At 41.6% G+C, this 19,404-nt stretch overlaps 1 protein-coding gene across 3 annotated transcripts in view; it reads left to right on the plus strand.

Annotated features, from left to right (window-relative positions):
• st3gal3b (ST3 beta-galactoside alpha-2,3-sialyltransferase 3b) overlaps window positions 1-19,404 on the plus strand; it is a 58,890-nt gene that overhangs the window by 25,485 nt on the left and 14,001 nt on the right. For all 3 annotated transcript variants that reach the window (XM_080543714.1, XM_080543715.1, XM_080543716.1), the window contains 4 exons: window positions 6,679-6,773; window positions 14,032-14,095; window positions 14,221-14,316; window positions 14,516-14,702. In XM_080543714.1, the coding sequence (XP_080399840.1) occupies window positions 6,679-6,773; window positions 14,032-14,095; window positions 14,221-14,316; window positions 14,516-14,702 (442 nt within the window). The remainder of the gene's footprint in view (window positions 1-6,678; window positions 6,774-14,031; window positions 14,096-14,220; window positions 14,317-14,515; window positions 14,703-19,404) is intronic.

The raw sequence follows: 19,404 nt of genomic DNA on the forward strand, positions 1-19,404 counted from the left end.
CTTCCTTTTCTTTAGCCATAGGTCTTTGTTCCATGAGCGCTAACCATCTATGGCTAATATAGGGGGTATTTTCCACATTGCAGAACAATGGCGTGAGACCGCTTTGCTTGGCTACTATTTTTGAAAGAATGAGGATATCCATTCACTGAGAACTTTATTAGGAACATTATACTAATGCTTTCCCTCGAAACAGCCTCAATTCTTTGTGGCATTGATTCCACAAGATGTTGGAAACATTCCTTTGAGATTCTGGTCCATTATGACATGATTGCGTCACGCAATTCCTCCAGATTATTTCAGGTGCACTTTCAAGCTGTGAACCTCCTGTTGTACCACATCCCAGCGGTGTTCCATTGGATTCAGATCTAGTGACTGGGAAGGCCACTGAAGAACGCTGAACTCAGTCATGTTGAGACTTGTGTTTCTTTAAGTTATTTTTTATTTTTTATGAGTAGAGCAGTCCCACTCATATATATATATTTTGTTTCTCGAGACCGTAGAGATTGGACAGGAACCATGGGTGAGAGAGAGAGAGAGAGAGAGAGAAGGGATGACATTCAGCATACTGTATGTCCGCGGAACATGGTCGACGCTTAGTGAGTTACTCCACCAAGAGTCCCAGTTTGAGACAACTTTTGCTTTGTGACATGCTGCATTATCATGCTGGAAGTAGACATTAGAAGATGGGTACATTGTGGCCATGAAGAGATGCGCATGGTCAGCAACAATACTCTAATATAAATAACAATATATGTTTGATATTGGTATTAACGGGCCTACAGTGTACCAAGCAAACATCCCCCACACCATTACACCACCTGAATGAATGAGAAGGTGTACAAGTGTTCCTAATAAAGTGTTCAGTGAGTGTTTATTATAGCAATACATATAGAAATGTGGTTGCTTATGATGTTAGTTAGATGTTAATGGTCTTAGTAGATTTAGAATTTGAACGGAAATCCATAATTACTCTGTGGGACATCCATTGGATAGTATATAGATTTTATGTTCAGTTAAAATAATATCCTAGGCTGCTATGGTGTTAACACAGATGATTTACTTCTTTTATGGAGACTGGAGCCAACCAAAAGGGGCCTTCAATGCAGCATGTACCAGTAGGACGTATACCAGTTGAGAAACTTAACTTGGTGCACAAACACAAGCAACATTGGGGCTGGTTAAATTAAAAAAGAAGCTTGTTATGTAGAGCTGCCCTCTCCAGAGTATGTGTTAACGATGTCGCCCAACAACTTCCTCTAATCAGCTGCACGTGTCGGATCAAAGTTCTCTACAACACAGAACTCTCACTGGGACCCCATTGATTACTACCACATTCACTTCAGTCACACACAGGTCAATTAACACGAGTAATGGCTTATTGTCCGTGTGTGTGCGTGTGCGTGTGCGTGCATGTCAGATCTTGAGCTTGATGAGTGCCATGTGTGATGTGGGAAGGCAAGGATAAAAAATGAAGGTTGTGAGTCACGAGTTTTCTTGTGTGTTTTCTCTATATTGCAGCCAGGAATGTTAAGACCAGAAAAAGAAGAAATATAAAACAGCTATTCTGGTCGTTATATACATTTTGTGGAAGCTAAGCTTATGCAAATGTTTGCAATGAGTCTTAGACAGGGATGTTGGGATCCAAACATGACTCATTTCCGTCCTAGGTCATACAAGGGGCATTCGCACACAAGGGTATTATAGATGGTTCCTCACCTTGAAAGCAGTCTGCATCATCATCATTTTAGTGAGTATTTTTTTATATGATCAGGCAGTTTGACTGACGGTGCTTAAGCCCAATTTATACTTCTGCGTCGAAATTACGCGCGGCTACGCCGTAGCCTACGCCGTAGCCTACGCAAGGGCTCTCCCAATTTGTGTTGGTCTGTCTGCGTCGCGTTGGTTGGTGTACTCATAGCATAATAGCGATTTTTTTGTTTGTTATGCTTGTTGTAAAGAAAATGTCTATAATGCATTGAAATGACATTAAACTAAGATAATAAGATGGTTATCATTTTTCTAATCTTTATTAATAAGTAATTACAGAAAAGTTAATGACATTTCTGTCATGGCTTCCGCATTTAGGCGGAATCATGTCGGAATCATGTGCTACCAAGCGGACCAATCACAGTTCTTACGGTCTGCGTAGGTGTGCCGCGTAGTTACATTTTTGGAGAGGTGGGCGTGAGCCTACGGCTTTTACGCAGAAGTATAAATTGGGTTTAAGGCTTTGGTTTATGCTTCTTTTCTCTCCCTCTGATTCAAAACCACATTAGTTGATAATTCCTAGGAAAGGTTTTCGGAAAGGTTATCGATTTCTTCCCTCGCAAACTGAATTTTGCATGTATGTTAATGCACAAGGTCTGTAGAAACCATGTTCTATCTATTACATGCAGAGTTGCAGACAGTGCTTCAGTTGGCTAGAAAAAAATCCCCCGTAACCTCCCAAAGTGAGGTCCTCCCTAATCATCTCTATCCTCTATGTTTTTCCTCTCAGAGGAGCCCTGCCCCACAGAAATCCAATTTATTTTCAACACCTCCCCTCCCCTCTGGCCTACCCAAATTGTTTGTATTGCAGCCCTAAATCAAGTGTTGGCGGTGAACTTGAGCGGCACGGTTATGAAAATATGGCCCCCTGTGAGAGATGGCCCGCCAAGGAAATGAGCACAATGTGCTCGGGCCTCCTGTTTTTAGGAGCGCTCGTTATACGACAAGTCAACCCCCGGTCTGTCTTATCTGTCTGTCCATGGGTCCGGGGACTCTTGACGGTCCCAGTTATTTATAACCTGCACCCCCCGGCCCCCTGAAGTCACATGCTAATGACTCACCGTTTGTTTTGGCATGGGTCTCTGCATGTCTGTCTCTGTCAGGTGATGTGAGGAGAGAGCCAGACGTGACTGTTTCTCCTCTCTTCTCTTCTCCCCCCCCCCCCCATCATAATAGGAACTATGGGACACCTTGTGCATCAAGTGCAATTAGAAGTTTCAAAGTGTTTCTGAGAAGTTGACAAGTGGCTCCTCTTGTAAGGCATGTTTTTACTATTGTTAAGTTGCTCAGAGTTAAGACATAAACATTTTTTTAAACGTGAAATCTAATGAACTGTTGATAACCGAGCGAGGCTCCTCGGTGATGTCTCCCGCTTCTCTTCAGAGGCCTCATTCATAAAGCTTGAGTACGCCCAAATTTTCCCGCAATTTGGGGATTCATAAAAAACTAACTTTGTGTGAAACTGCGCACCTCTAGGCACACTGGGACCCATGCGTATGCAGAAATTAGCTACTGCGACTCCGCTGGCAGAAAGATGAAACTGGAGAAGCGCTTTGAAATGGATACCATTTACATCAACATAAATCGAAACATTACCTCTCACGTATTATATATGAAGGGGTGCACACAAAGGATGTATACGTCTGCACTGCACATATCTTATTCGCCCTTGTCCTGTACGCGTCACACTGTACATATATCTTTACCAGTGTTTCCTCCAGGATTTTTCACATTAGTGGTGGGGTGGTCAGTTTTCACACGCCATGCGCATGAAACGCGCACTGGCGCTCAAAACAAAGACGTAATTTCACCAAAAACTAGAGGGTGGCAACATTAACATTAAAAAGAAAAGCGGTTAAGCCATTAAGTTCTTATCGGTCCTATTTTTCAGGTTTTCTGCTCGAAATGACATGCCCACAGTGAATATAGAATATCTCCACTGACTGTAGAAGTGTCAGAATCAAAATATATGTTACTGAGTAAATAGAGCTAGAACATTGTGAAAAATCTCAAATTCACACTCTGCCTAAAAAAACAACAGCTTTTAGAGTGAATATCAGCTTGGAAACCTGACTGAATAAGCCCAAATCATCTTGGAATCTGTACTCCAGGGTCTGATGAGTACTTGTGCCAAATTAGATGCTTGTAATGTGAGCCAATGCAACTTTGTACCTGTTTTAGTACAGGTATGTTTAGCGGACAACCAAATTGTGCCATTTGGAGACATTTTGGCACCATCAGTGTATCAGACTTTCTCATGTATCAAGACTGTAAAACTTTTTATATTTCATTGACATATCACTATAGGTATAAATTGCATCCAAATCCAACTGTTTAGACTCTGTTTGCAAATACCAAGATATCCTACAGCTGCAGCAGAACATGCGGAACACGCATACATACAGCACTGAACATAGGTTACCATATAATATACATGTGACTGACAGATACGCCCAAGACACTGACACACACAAACACAGAAAGAAAGATCATCAGCTCATCGAATATGAAGTACACGAGAGATAATCAGCTCATCGAATATTACGCGCATACAGCACTGAATAACATCCGTAGAATATAAACTTGTGACTAACAGTCACATACGTACATACATACACACACACACAATGAAAGATCATCAGCTCATCAATACGAAGTTGGCCTACATGAGAGTACACGCACAAAACCGGCTAACGTTACTCATTAGCTGTAGTAAAGTAAAATCACAGTGTGACAGATGGAGCATTCGGGGAACAACCAACAGCAAGGTAATGCATCAGCTGAGTTAAAGAAAACCAACTCTTACCTTTGATGACAGCGACATGAGCCCTGTTTACCCGTACCTCCGCCATTCTGTTCGTGATGATTTTAGAGGCTATAGATTGAATAGATTTTTGCCCCACGCATATTGTCCTGTAATTAGAGCATGCGACCACAGCTCCCTTGTGTCTCTTATTGTCCAAATGTTCCCTGAATTTTAGCTGCATGTTTTTCCAGCATGTAAATCAATCAAAGTGGACAATCAATTAGTGGCAGAGAAAACGTATTTGTGGTGGCCCGTTTTTTTTTCGGTTAACCGGATTCAAAATCACATTGTTTTGTTCGGGAACGGTTTAACAGTATAAATCTCCCTTTGTATTTATTATCCTAAATTATGTTTTTTCTTTTAGATTAGATTCGACCTTATTCTCATTGACAATTACTAAGACAAGGAAACGCAGTTCGTCATCTAACCAGATGCATTGTAGAAAAGCCATGAATGTAACAAGTTTATTGTTACATCACACGAGTGTAAGAGAGTGAAATTCTTAGGCTTCGGTTCCTGACATTGCAGCAAAAGACATAAGGCAATAGGCATAATACAAGGTAAATGTGACAATATTACAGGTAAGACAGGATACACTAGTGGTGCAACTAGTAATAATAGATAGTTCAGTAATAAAGTGGCTGTGTGCTTAAGGTTTATGTAGCGTGGTTAACTTAAGTCGTGAGAACCTTTCGTTCTCAAAGTTGTACATACTTCTTATGTACCAAGTTTCATGGCGTTTTGACTTATGGTAAGATTTTTTAATCTATTAGGATGCGTCTTTTTTGTTGTCTCTATGACAACCGGTTCCAAAGTTATGGAATCAATCGTGAGCATGTTGTGAACCTTCACTCAAGAGTTATAAAACTGTTAAAGAAGGACATTCAGTGTGACAGCAGGTCATGAAAACAGTCATCCATCGTCACTTCCAGAAGCAGCACGTACAGCCCGGGTCAGAGGCATGACAGAGGGAAATGGCTCCTTTTGATTTCAGAGGAGTACTTTATCAAAGGGGTTGAAATCTTGTTTTAATGTACTGTGAACCGCAGTGTTACTGGTCAACTCATTGAACTCATGGCTCATTCAAACAAACCATTTGAAGCTTTTGATGAGGGAATGTATTGTTATCACTGAAGTTTGATAATACATTACACTTGTATGCTTAAAGGAAAGTGTTATCATTCATTATGGTCATGTATGATGCCTTATGTCTTTGATAATGGGTTGTGTCTGTCTTATGAGGCACTTATAATGCAGTCATTCAAACTTCAAGTGTTACAATTCATTATAAACAGATATGTGTGCTCCAAGTACTGTTTTACCATAGTTTTTGTGTGAAGGACAGTGTTGGAAGACTTTGTTTGCTTGCCGAATAGATCTGTGACTGTTACTAAGCAACATAATCCTCAGTCAGTACAGACACAGTCTAGTCCCAAATCATCTGAGAAACAACACTGACATCAATACATCATTGAGACTCATTCACCAAAACTGCACAGCAAGAATTATTTTTTTCTTGTGTGTGTGTGGTGGGGGAGTGAGTGAGACAGAGTGAGTGAGTTGTGTGTCGGAGGGGATATGTGCATGTTCCCTCTTTCTTTTACTCTCTTGAGTTAACCTGCTTGCTCTCTACGTGTGCGCAGGATGGGTTTGGGGGGAAGCGGAAAGTGGAACAGCGTTAGATTGATGAGACTGGAACAAGCGTCTCCTTTTACAACCCAGTGTCTTTAAGGCAGGACATTAACACTAGAGCCCCGGAGGTCAAGGCAGAGAGGAGTGGGGGCCATGGACCTCTTTGGGGTGGGGGGGAGAAGAAAATAACAAAAATGGTCAGCTTCTTATTTAGTGTCCAGAATGGTCATGACACAGAGGTCATGTAGTCGCAGGCTCATAGAGTTTGCTTGATCACTCACTCTCACCATGTATGTGTAGTCAGGTAAACAGTTAAATCCTTATTCTTCTAGCAGTCTCAACACAGGTTTTCGGTGTCTTTTGAATAATACACAATGTGTCTTGAAACAAGAGATCAGTTCTGAAGTTGACTATCTGTTTGGCTTCTGTCCTCCCCATCTAATGAAAGTTCTCTCACCCATGTCTTTTCACAGGTTCATGAAACCAGCCCCCATGTTTCTTGACCGGAATTTCAAGAAGCTAGCTAAAGTCAGCAATTATTTACCTCCGTTTGGATTCAAAACACAAGGTGAGGCCAATTCTGTGCGAGTCTGCCTGTGTGACATGTAATCGTTTGCATGATCAGTGACTTTTATATGAAATGTATCTTATCGATCACAATAGGGGGGAAGAGTTGGTAAGGTTTGTGTGGGTGGTGGTGGCGCTACGTTATTTACTATACTGTAGTGCAAATTGTCTCAATAGGGGCATAGCTTGCTATGATCTCCATGAGACTGACTCTGCATTACACAAATCAGCATATCATTCAATTGGAATTGGGAAGATAAGGGTGACCTGAATGTATGCTCTCTCAGACATTTTCCAATACTTTTTGAGCAAAGACGTGCACATTAAGGTACACTGAATCTTACCTTTTGTGCTCTGGCAAGCAACACACTTTCAAAAGAGATGGCTGTGTGCATGCTACACCTGGTTTCTGTTTTCTCCACGGATGGTGACAGTGACGGGGTTTCCCTTTTAGCTGTAATCATGTGGAGAGGCGATACGTGTGGATGTTGAATAGAAGGCCACAAAGGATTCCCAATCAGGAACCGAAAAAGAAAAAAAAAAAGAGTATGAAAATAAAACGTTTATTTTTATTCTGTGGCTGAACAGTTACTGAGGTTTACCACAAACATAGCCTTGTTTGCTAGGCTTATAAACACAGGGGGGGGGAACCTCCTTTATCCTTCAAACTATTCTTGGTGCTTCTGCTCCATCCCGTATGCAACCACAAGATTTTCTTTTTGTTTGTTTGTTTGTTTACTGTGGGGTTTTTAATAGGCTTCTTTACCTGAGGCTAGATAGTGGCCAGGGTAGTCAATACCCATGCCAGACCGTACTGTTGGCAGATATGTTTAACATTTCACACTGTGTGTACGCTGCGCTGGCAGCTTTGAGGTGTACCCCGCTGCAGCTTAAGTTGATACTGTATAACTATTTCTGGGTATAATTTTGGTCGATGGCGATAGTCAGTGATTCAAAAGCACTCGGAGGGTGCAAGGTTTTTTAAACTGGCACAAGCAGATATGCAAGTGTAATCTGAGGTTTGAGCCCTGAGACTTGTGCTCTTGGCCAATTTTTTTCACACCTTTTTGGATTTAACCTTGAGGATCGTTAACCAGAGGTTTTCTAATGCTTTGTATTTCAAACTATCTCAATCAAAAGTTCAAGATTCGTGTTTTATTGTTACGTCACATTACACGTGTAAGTAGGGATGCACGATATGCATTTTTTCCTACCGATAACCGATGTTTACCCGCTTCTCGTGGCCGATAACCGATATGATAACCGATATGAGAACAGATATAATTTCACAGTTTTTTTTTTTTTTTTTTTTTTTTTTTTTCAGATTTTATCCCTTTTTCACCCAATTTGGTAGCCAATTTAACCCAACTTAGCATCCAATTATCCCCTGCCTATTGCATGGGATCCGCCGCACGACCCCGTGGCCGGCAGTCCCAGAGGAGGGCGCCAGGCAGACTAGGCTGACTGGCTCCTCGAGCCCAGTACCGTTATTCCGGCACCCAGGGGGCGGTGTTGTTCACAGTTGATATAACCTGTAGTTCATGCACACCTGAAGGTAAGAAAGGCTATGTAGTGAGCAAAGATTGATGATTTAATATTCCATAGTGATCTCACCAAATCTAACTTACATCACTATTGTTAACACAACAAAGAGAACACTTCTGACTCTTCAAATGTTCATTTATTTAAAAAAAGGAAATACATTTCAACATTGTTGAAAATCACATCACACTCGCTAGTCAAGCCAAACTATTGCAATGCATGGATTGGGTGAGTAATCCCCACTGCTACCTAGTTAACTATAACACTACTTTACATTGTTACCTAGTTAACTATAACACTACTTTACAATGTTATCTAGTTAACTAGAAAACTACTTTACATTGGTACCTAGTTAACTATAACACTACTTTACATTGTTACCTAGAACACTACTTTACATTGTTACCTAGTTAACTATAACACTACTTTACATTGTTACCTAGTTAACTATAACACTACTTTACATTGTTACCTAGTTAACTATAACACTACTTTACATTGTTACCTAGTTAACTAGAACACTACTTTACATTGTTACCTAGTTACCGTAACTAGAACACTACTTTACATTGTTACCTAGTTAACTAGAACACTACTTTACATTGTTACCTAGTTAACTAGAACACTACTTTACATTGTTACCTAGTTAACTAGAACACTACTTTACATTGTTACCTAGTTAACTAGAACACTACTTTACATTGTTACCTAGTTAACTAGAACACTACTTTACATTGTTACCTAGTTAACTAGAACACTACTTTACATTGTTACCTAGTTAACTAGAACACTACTTTACATTGTTAGCAGGCTCACAAAACAAGCTGTGTTAGTTGACCAGCGATGTGTCATTCATTTTCAACAATGCTTAGCTCGCGCTTTTATTTTGAAATCGCGAAAACGAAAACAGAAGTCAATGTCGGAATGAGCCTCTCCTTGTTGTTCAGAGAACAGATGCCAAACTACCAACATGTTTGCTGTAATAATATGATTTGGCAGTAGAAAGCCATCAGTCAATAGCTCGTCTCATTCACAGAACAGCATGGGTTGCCTGCACTGTTTGACACGGTGTAAGTGTAAGAGAGTAAAAATTCGTAGGCTTCGGTTCCTTGACATTGCAGCACAAAGACAAATAATCAGCTGTTTGATTAAGCGTTGCTCTACCGTGTTATGTTTCATAGTTTGATGCAGCAGCATCCTCTTAAAAACAAAATAACATGCCTATAATCAACTAAAGGGTATGCGAACAGTCCAAACAATATGATGTTAAAGATACCCTCAAGACCACCGGGACCACGCTCCGGACCTGGGGTGATGGGGCCTTTTCAGCCGCAGCCCCGTCCCTCTGGAACGCCCTCCCCAACCACATCAGACAGGCCAACCCCCTCCCAACATTTATACAGGCCCTCAAAACCCACCTCTTCAAGCTCGCCTTCACCAGTTAACCCTCTCCCCCTCCCCTTCCCCAGCACTACCTTAATTAGGCCCCTCTACTTTCTTTTTGGGGAGATTATGCAACCGTCGACTTGGAGGAGAAAGTCGCCAACCTTCCTAAGCAGTGCCTTGGGTGCCACGACCATGAGCTCAGTCTTCTTGGTATTGAGTTTCAGAAGGTTAGCTGACATCCATGATTTTATTTCGAGGAGGCAATTGACCAGAGATTGAGGGGGGAGCAGGGAGGATGGTGTAGCACTGAGATATAGTACTGACATTTTATTTACTGTTTTCAGAATAAAAGTCTGAACATTTTGATTGGTTGCCGACTTGTTCCCCCTTTCACCAGCTACCGTCACATAATGTGAAGACATTTAAATGATAAGATACTTGAAATAAGAAATTCTGACTTTTACAAAGCAGTTTTGTACTTGGCAGTGTTGATCAAACAGCTTTATAATTCTCGTAATTCTAGTTCCAACTGTACACTGGGTATGCAAACACAAACTAATTGACTATAAAGGCATTTCTAGGCTTAACTGGGTCATATTGTATTCAGAGCAGAGTTCTAGCAGATTATCCTAGAATACAGATTCATCTGTTGTGTTCTCGGGACAAATGAGAAAAGCAATAATCAATTGAGGAGGTTAATTTAGACCAGAAATAATGTAAGCAATCCAGCTTACTTCAAGTCACACAATCAAAACTGTGAACACACCACATATGAACATATTGTAAAAGGCAAACGTTCTAAGAAAGCATACCAAAAAAAAAACTACAAAAAAAAAGTTCACTACTTCAATTCAACTTTCGTAATAGGGTCAGTGGCTAGGAATATAACAAACAGCAATACATTATACTATTCCAGCATGTACCAAGTCGACGGTTTATGCTGGCATGTCCCGGGAAATGCCGGCATAAACCGCCAGGATGGTTCATGTGGTGGGATAATACATTCTTACTTTTAGCACCATGGACAGCGCCAGCCAAGAAGGTCGCGCATGGACGGAATTGGCTTCACACTGTATTTAATTAAATAGCCTACGACTAAAGCAGCCTATATTACATCAACCAAAACATATGTCTAGCCTACATGCAGTGGACTCTAAAAGTTGGACCAACACATTTGTAAATGGGGAATGCGGAGTCTTATCTAGGTTAAGGCCTAGTTTATAAGGCTATTCAATGCAGTTTTCCTTACATACAATGCAATTATAATACAGTACCATGAACCAATAATTAAAATTTTAAAAATCAAATATGCAAAACTGTATACCTTATATAAGATGCAGTTCCATGTGAAGGTTTAGCAAGGACATTTCGCTATGTTTCGTTAATAGCAAAGCATATATGAATCCATGTACTATATGTTTTAAAGTTTGAGTTTGTGTTGATTTAGAGCAAGAGTGGTCAAATAGAATCAATCAAATGAGGCTTTAATAATATGTGTACAATTATTACAAGGCAAATACTTCATAGGAAAATTGTACCCTCAATGGTAAATGATGAATGTAGAGAGAGAGACAGAGAGAAAGAGTTCAGAGTTTCACTCGTATTTGGTGACCCTTTCATGAGAGCGTATCTTTCAATCTTTATCTATAGCTCTTTGTTTTCAGATTCAGTCTTTTCTCTTTTGATTTAGATTTAGTCTAGCAAACATGTGTAAGTAAAGTTTTATGACCTTGATTTCCATCCAAGTCACAGTCTATTCGGTTGTTAAGTCGTGACGTGTTTCCGGGTCCAAAGTTGGCTGAGGCGCTCTCTTCGAAATGCCGCAGTAATAATAATAATTCATTATATTTATATAGCGCTTTTCCGAGGCTCAAAGACCCTGACAATATGGGGAAAACGGGAAAGTGCTGTGTCCCTTGTTGTATGAATAGATCCGAGTCTAAAAAACGATTGAACTGTCATTCTACCGCTGTAGTACACTGGTACTCTGGTGCAGAGAATTTCTGGCTTGGACCTGGAAACTGCAAAACGTCATGTTTGATGTCAGACTTAACAACCGAATTGCAAAACGATGAGTGAGGCGCAAAAGTTATTTAACTAAGGCATGTCCGCCTCTTCTTGTGCTCACCACCCTACACAAGTGCAACATAGTAAAGTCTTTAGAAATGTCTTCTCAATACATAGGCACAACATGTGCACAGGAAAATGTGCACACTGTGTATATTTTGAGTAAGTTTACACCCACCACTCTACTGTTCCAACCCTTTCCCTTAGCTAACTCTAACCTACAGTAGCCAATGTGGCAGGACATTTTGAGAGCGTTTGGTGACACCTCCAATCTCTCCATAACTCCACAACATTCAAATACTCATGTCGTCTTCAGTTCTTCCCCGATTTCAATGTATGACACATCATTTGAAAGCTTACAATATGTAGTTTAAGCACATGTAAAAAACGTAAAAATGACTTTGCCTACTTGTTGCTCATTTCACTAGAGCATGTCACATATTTCAGCAAAATATTTGTTCTCACCCTCAGAGAATAACGTCTAAAGCCACGGCCGTCTGTCTGAACTGCACCCAGACATACTTGGTTGAAGTGTTTATCCCGGGTGCTAATAACAATTAGCCCGATGTCTTCCTCTTAAAGAAACCGACCTACTGTGGTTTTTCACCCTCTTGAAACGGGGGGGGGGGGGGGGGATCCCCCCCTCTGTTTATGCAGCCGGGGGGTGATGCTTGATGCCAGACATCGTCACCTCGTCCAAAGAATGGCCGCCGCTTTTTTTCAGCAGTTTAATCAAATGGTAAATGGACTGACTTATATATACCGCCTTATTCCAAAGCGCTTTACAACGGCCTCTCATTCATTCACACACCAATGGTGGCAAGCTACCATGCAAGGCGCCGGCCCGCTCATTTGGGAGCAATTTGGGGTTCAGTGTCTTGCCCAAGGACACTTTGACATGTGCCCAGTTGAGGTTTGAACCACCGATCTGCCGACCTTGCAATAATAATAATAATAATAATAATAATAATAATAATATATTTTATTTGTAATGCACTTTACATTTGGAAATCTCAAAGTGCTACAGATTAATCAATCGTCAGACGCCGGCTCTACCTCCTGTGCCACAGCCGCCCCGTCATAATCATTTGGATTGTTAGTTGAGATAACGCTGCAAGATGTCTCCCAAGGCCCTAAACTCTCCACTGCCCCTTCCAAGAGGCCCAGTGCTCACTAAATGGTGTCTAAAGCCCAATGCACACGGCCCCGATTTTGTCGCACCGCCGAACATTCGATTCTCAATTCTTTGAATTATTTCAATTGGTGTGAATGGAGAATCGGATGTTGTCGTGCGATAAAATCGCATCGCACGCCGTGTGCATTGTCTCATTCAAAACAATGGAATCGAATTCGGCGGTGCGACAAAATCGGGGCCGTGTGCATTGGGCTTAAGTGTTGTGGTGGAGACCTTAATGAGATTTGACGCTAGCTAATTAATTGGATCTAACCAGTTAATTCTTGGCTACTAAAAAAAAAATATTCTAATAATCCCTCAATAACTGGGTCACTAATTAGATTAGTAATTAGATTGAGGATACCAATATGGAGGAAAAGTCATGGAGGGGGAAAGAGACATTATGTTAAACACTAGAGTCGTGTCTGACTCCTACAGAATACCCTGTGGAACATGGAACAGGAATGTTCGCTATGGCTAAACAGCCCTGTATCTCACCAGAAACAAACAGAGCCGCCGCTAGTTGTGAGAGGGCAGAGCATCACACACTTCACCAGGAGAATGTACTTGTTTGAAGACGGCATTCCTGACTGAGTGGTTTTGGGGGGGCATTTGTTTCTGAAGCTTCGGTTTTACCTGGATTCATCTGCTGCTGTCATGATAGACGCTGACAGTTGGGATGTTACTGTCACCAGGCTCACGGCTTCTCCTTATCTGTATTTGAATAAACATGAAGAGATGTTCTCTCCCCCAAGGACCACCTACACTGCAAAATCATACCAGTTTGTTATTAAAGTATAGCCATTAAAAAATATATTATATATATATGTTACGGTACATGTGGGAAGACGGTACATGTGGGAAAACTAGGGTTAGGGTTAGGTGCTAGGGTGCTACGGTTAGGGTTAGGGTTAGGGTTAGACATGCCAGCATGTACCAAGTCACCCTAGCACCTAACCCTAACCCTAACCCTAGTTTTCCCACATGTACCGTAACATATATACTGTATATATATTTATTTTTATTTTATTTTTACTGATAGCAAATTGTGGTTTGATGCTGAAGTTGTCCTTCTCATTTTCTGTTGCAGAAAGGGTTATAGACATTATTCTTACTGCTACTAAAAATTATGGACTGGGCCAAGAACTTGACAGGTAAATGCCACAGGAAACCCCCCCCAAAAAAATCACAAATCACAAATATACATGCACACACTTCTTCCCTCTCTCACTCACTTTCTCCAAACTCAAAAAACTCTTCAAACTTTCCTCTCTTCCAGTCTGAGTTGTAAACGCTGCATCATTGTGGGCAACGGAGGTATCCTTGCCAACAAGTCTCTAGGCTCCCGCATAGATGGATACGATGTTGTGGTGAGGTGAGTCTACTTTCAAAAACAAGGCCAACATAATGCCAGTACATTACACTATCAAAGGTCACTGTTAAGGAGGCCTGTTGTTTACCAAAGACACAATCTGAAAGTCAAATTCCCAAGTACACACTGTATCACCGACATGCATAGATAGACCCTCTGAAAAGGCTAAACTGTATGATCACATAATTCTCTTCAACCACAGATTGAACGAGGCGCCCGTCAGTGGCTTTGGCAAGGATGTGGGCACCAAGACCACCATGCGAATCACCTACCCAGAGGGAGCCATCCAGAAGCCTGAGCGCTACGAGAAGGACTCACTCTTTGTCTTCTCCGCCTTCAAACCACTGGATTTCAAGTGGCTCAGACAGATGGTCTTCAAAGAGAAGCTGGTAATAACGCCTAATAGTTGACCTACTTTTATTAGGCGTTAGCAGTGTCCATGTTACGGTACATGTGGGAATACGGTACATGTGGGAAAACTAGGGGGGTAGGGTTAGGGTTACGGTTACGGTTAGGATTACGGTTAGGATTAGGGTTAGACATGCCAGCATGTACCAAGTCGACGTAGCACCTAACCCTAACCCTAGTTTTCCCACATGTACCGTATTCCCAGATGTACCGTAACATCCATACAGTGTCCATACAGTGTCCATACAGTGCACAGTGACCTCACTGTTGCTTGGTTTCCTCCACTGCTCTGAGGGAGTAATCCTGACTTTAGACCTACGCACGTAATTGCATTGTTATTGATTGATGTCAACGGGTCGAAATTCCAGTTGTGTGCACACAATCTCAATTTAGGATTTCGACACACAGATCGAGTATACAGTATACATTCTCCCCTTTTTCGCAATGTATCATCATCATATGTATTATATATGCAATAGTATCATATCGTGATCTATGTATCGTATTGTGAATGCTTGCCAATACCACGCCCTACATTCTGTGGTAGAAAAGCATCAGGGCTCAGGGGTGTTAGCTAGGAAAAAACACAATGTTTTAAGGAGACGGTAAAAGTGTCTTCTGTTGTAGTTTAATGGATGTGGTTGCAGCAGTAGCCTATTCACAATCCTTTTTGCATTTTCTCAAGAATATGAAAATGGTTTTAAAGCTTTGTCCTGGTGTGTGTGAAATTAAAAACATCCAGTTCCCCCTCTGAGGACCACTTTTTGGACAGCCATAAAACCCCTGTGACTGCCACGCTTGAGTGACAGCATGGGAATTGGCGCCCTAATCGGGGGCTTGTCTGACGGAATGGGCTCGGCCTTATCTCGCCCAAGGACGGCGTGGACACTTTAATGACTTCATGTCTCCTCAGTCCTCTATCAATGAAGGAGCCCACTCAAGCACTTTCCCTCTCTCTCTTTTGTCTAGAGACTCTCTCTTCTTCTACGGTCAATCCAGGGTCTGTTCAATTCAAGGACATTTTTCAGGAAAGTCAAAGAAAATAATGGAAATCTGACTGGGAAGAGAATTTATTCATTTATAATTCATTATAATGATGAATCGGTGGAGGAGAATTATTCATTCTTGATTTGCCGCTGGTCTTATCTGGCTTGTTTTTTTCTGAGGGGATTCTTATTCTAGCTAAAATCTGGCAATCCAGTATCTGGGGACCACCCCACGTCCCCCATCCAGCACAGCTGTGTGACTTTTAGGGACCAACAGGATTTTTTTACTAGGTGACATTAGTCATAATACAAGACTTAAGAGAGAGAAACGTTAGAAGGAGGAAGCAAAGGGGGGGAGAGAGTAAATGTGAGAGGAAACTAGTTGGCTGCTTGATGGCCCCCCCCATAGCCTTTGAAATTGACAGATTTGTCTGAACTGACCCATGCTGGAGCTGGCGAGACAGTGGAAATGGAGGACAGGGATAATTGATCTGGCCTCTGGCTCTTCACTTTGATCTCGAAAGGGAAGGAAGAATTTCTCTCATGAAATAAATCAGCGGTCAACAAAGTCTTCTAATGTCTCTGGTGTGACAGAATTGTTGTCGCGACGCAGACACAACAAACGCTTTCATACTCACTCACACAAATTCACTATTTAGAGGCCATTGTCCCATCCTGCTCATTGTAACTACCGTGAAAGTGAAAAGTAACTCGACAGCTGAATGGAGAATATATCCCCTTTATTGAAGCTGAAAAAAATCACTGACAACCACAAGAGCCCCCCATATTGTGATGCATGTACTTCCATCATGGACAAAGTGAGTCATTACAGTAGTTACCAAGACAATTTACTGCTTTAAGTGTACTTAGTGAGTGCTGAAAGCGAAACAAAAAAGAAACTTAAAAGAAAAGTAAAAGACATTGAAAATTGCTTTTAATATTTGACAGTGGGTATAACGGCAAAACATGTTCACTGGTGTGTATTCGTGCAGGTTTGCGTGGTTTACGAATAGTCGCTGCTGTACACCGAGTCCTTCTGCACTTAAAAGTGACCGTGTGTATGTATGAAATGCTGTGTGTATCATGTTGAAAGTGACTTCTTAAGTGTCTGTCACTTGACAAATGAGGCCCATCATTGTTTTGAATTCCTGCTGATGAAAAATGATCCCAGTGGCTCTGTTGGCTTTTAGAGATAGATTAGCATTTTACACACACACATGTTCCTTCTGTTCCTGCAATCAAAGTTCTCAGCCTGTTTAGACCTTTGAATGTGTTCATTCTTTAATGGGTAGGCTTAATTCAAAGGAATGGCATTTAGATATTAGTTTAATGTCTGGTTAAACGTCAACAAAGTATGAGTTGGATGGTGAATATTTGATATTTATACTGTATTTGCATATTAATGATTTGCTGGAGGTCATCCGATTTCAAATTGTACTTCATTGCCATTGTGATAGGCTATATTAAACAACCAGTAACCCTAGCAACAATGTACTCATGTCTTGTCGTTGAGGGTGGAAACTAACTATGAACTATTGTAAGTTGTTTTGGGATGGGGAAACATTTTCAGAGACTAAACGCTATTGACTGATTGTTGTTATCGTAGCTCCCGGCGCTATCTGAATAACTTCAGCATGAGTGGTCTGTAGTATTGCAGTGGAAACATGACTAAACAGTGTGTTTGTATACGTGTGTTCTTCGATTGTGGCTAGTCCGCCTCATTGTGCTGTCATCATGTCTTTAACCCCTCACGTTTTTTCACCTCTCTAATACCAGCCGGCAGGTAGTACACCGATAAAGGCATGAGCAACTGTGGTAAAGACAATGAGCTTTAGAAAACGCATGTTTTTGCACTCCTGGCAGCTAATCCCTATACGCAACTCACCCTCACTCTCTCTTATAGTCTGGGCCTACAGGGAGACTTTAATGTAACTTTGAACAGTTGTGCCTGTGGGAAGCTTTGATGTCTTTGGTCTGACGGGGGCCTCCTTTGTGTGGGGAGTAGTGGGCGTTTGCAGGTGGAAAGAATTCCAGGGCCTTTTCAGGATAGCTCTCTATCACCAAGTTTTGAAAGGGATGGTTTCTCGTGTCTCTTAAGGTGGGCGGGGTTGCACACTCTCATAATAATACCGTCTTAAGTGACTCACCTGCACTGTCATGGCCGTCTGCTTCCCTCTCTCTCTCTCCTGGCTGCTTTGTGGGTTTGTGTAGCTGACTGACACCCACGCGCTTGTCGTCTTGGTGGTTGAACAAAGACTAACCCTCCTCCCCTGAATAATGTTTCAAACTTAAAATAGATCATATATCCATCGGTATCAGGGTATATAGATCAGTGGTTTACGATGTGTGTGGTTTCGAAAGTAACTTTCGTGATACTCTGTACATTTTTAGTTGAAATAGGTTTGTCTACCAGCAATGGCAGTTTGTACCACTGTTATTCGGTCGGCTGTTAACTACTGTTGCCTGTTGTTGTGCCTACTTACTACAGGACATGTTTTTGCTATTCAATGGTGATACAATGGTGATGCATACGATGCAGTAAGAAATAGGGTCAAGGGCGGGAAAACAACTAGCGTCAGATGACTCCTCAGTTAAATGGCCCTTAGAGGAGAGTTGAGAGGGACAGCTTCTAGAATGAGCACCTCTCTGTGATTTTCATTGACAATTACAGCATCAGCATATTAGAGAACACTTCTGAATCGTCACCACACACACACACACACACACACACACACACAATGACAGCCACTGGGCATTTAGTCGCTTTTGAGTTACAATTGAGTTGTTACTCAAGTTCTGTCTTCTCTTGTATTGAATCCATGGCTTCCTGCTTCCATGCATGTGTTATAATCCCTCATTATGTCAGCCCTATATGGTTAAGACTGGAATTATAACATGTCACCCATTGATATAGCCTATAGCCTACATTAAGTAATTGATTCCATAGATAGTTGATTAGCAATGTACTCAACCGTAACCGTTGTCAGTGTACAGTCAATTTTATATTTTGAGACACATCTGCAAGGGCACACGCACCACAACACAAACCCTGCCTTTTGGGTTTTTGTGTTTGTACATCGTGGTGGGGAGCTTTTCAAACAGCGGTCCATGTAGGATATACACCCAGTGGTAAACATGGCGGCAGAAGGTGGACCGGTGGTGTTCTTTCCTCCTTGTCTGTTTACAGGAGCTCTTGCTCAACGGTACTAGCATTCTGCCTAGGGACACCACTGACACATCCGGTAATGGCCACCCGCAAAAAATGTCATATTAGATAGCAGAATTCTTTTTAAAGTAATTTTTTCTGAGTGGGGCAGTCCCACTCGTATTTTTCATTTTATTGACAGATACAGTAGAGATTTAGACAGGAAGGATGGGTGAGAGAGAGAGAGGAGGGATGACATGCAGGATATGTCCCCGGCCGGAATCGAACCGGGGACCCTGCGGTTACATTGTCAACTAAGTGCCCCTAGATAGCAGAATTCTGTAGAAATCTAGACATTTCTCCTTACAAAACACCTGTTAAATGTACACAGTGAGGAGCTGACTGAAATGTGGGACATCTCTAAAGAGGGACAACCATGTGCGGATCTACACCCATAGAGCCAGATGGATGAAAGGGAGATTTGAGTCTTAGAGATTCTCTAATGATGCCATGCAGGGTAGGCAGTACGTTGCTGCTCAGTAGCTTTCTGTT

The sequence above is a fragment of the Nansenia antarctica genome (genome assembly GCF_963989245.1).
Source record: "Nansenia antarctica genome assembly, chromosome: 12".
Taxonomy (NCBI): Eukaryota; Metazoa; Chordata; class Actinopteri; order Argentiniformes; family Microstomatidae; genus Nansenia; species Nansenia antarctica.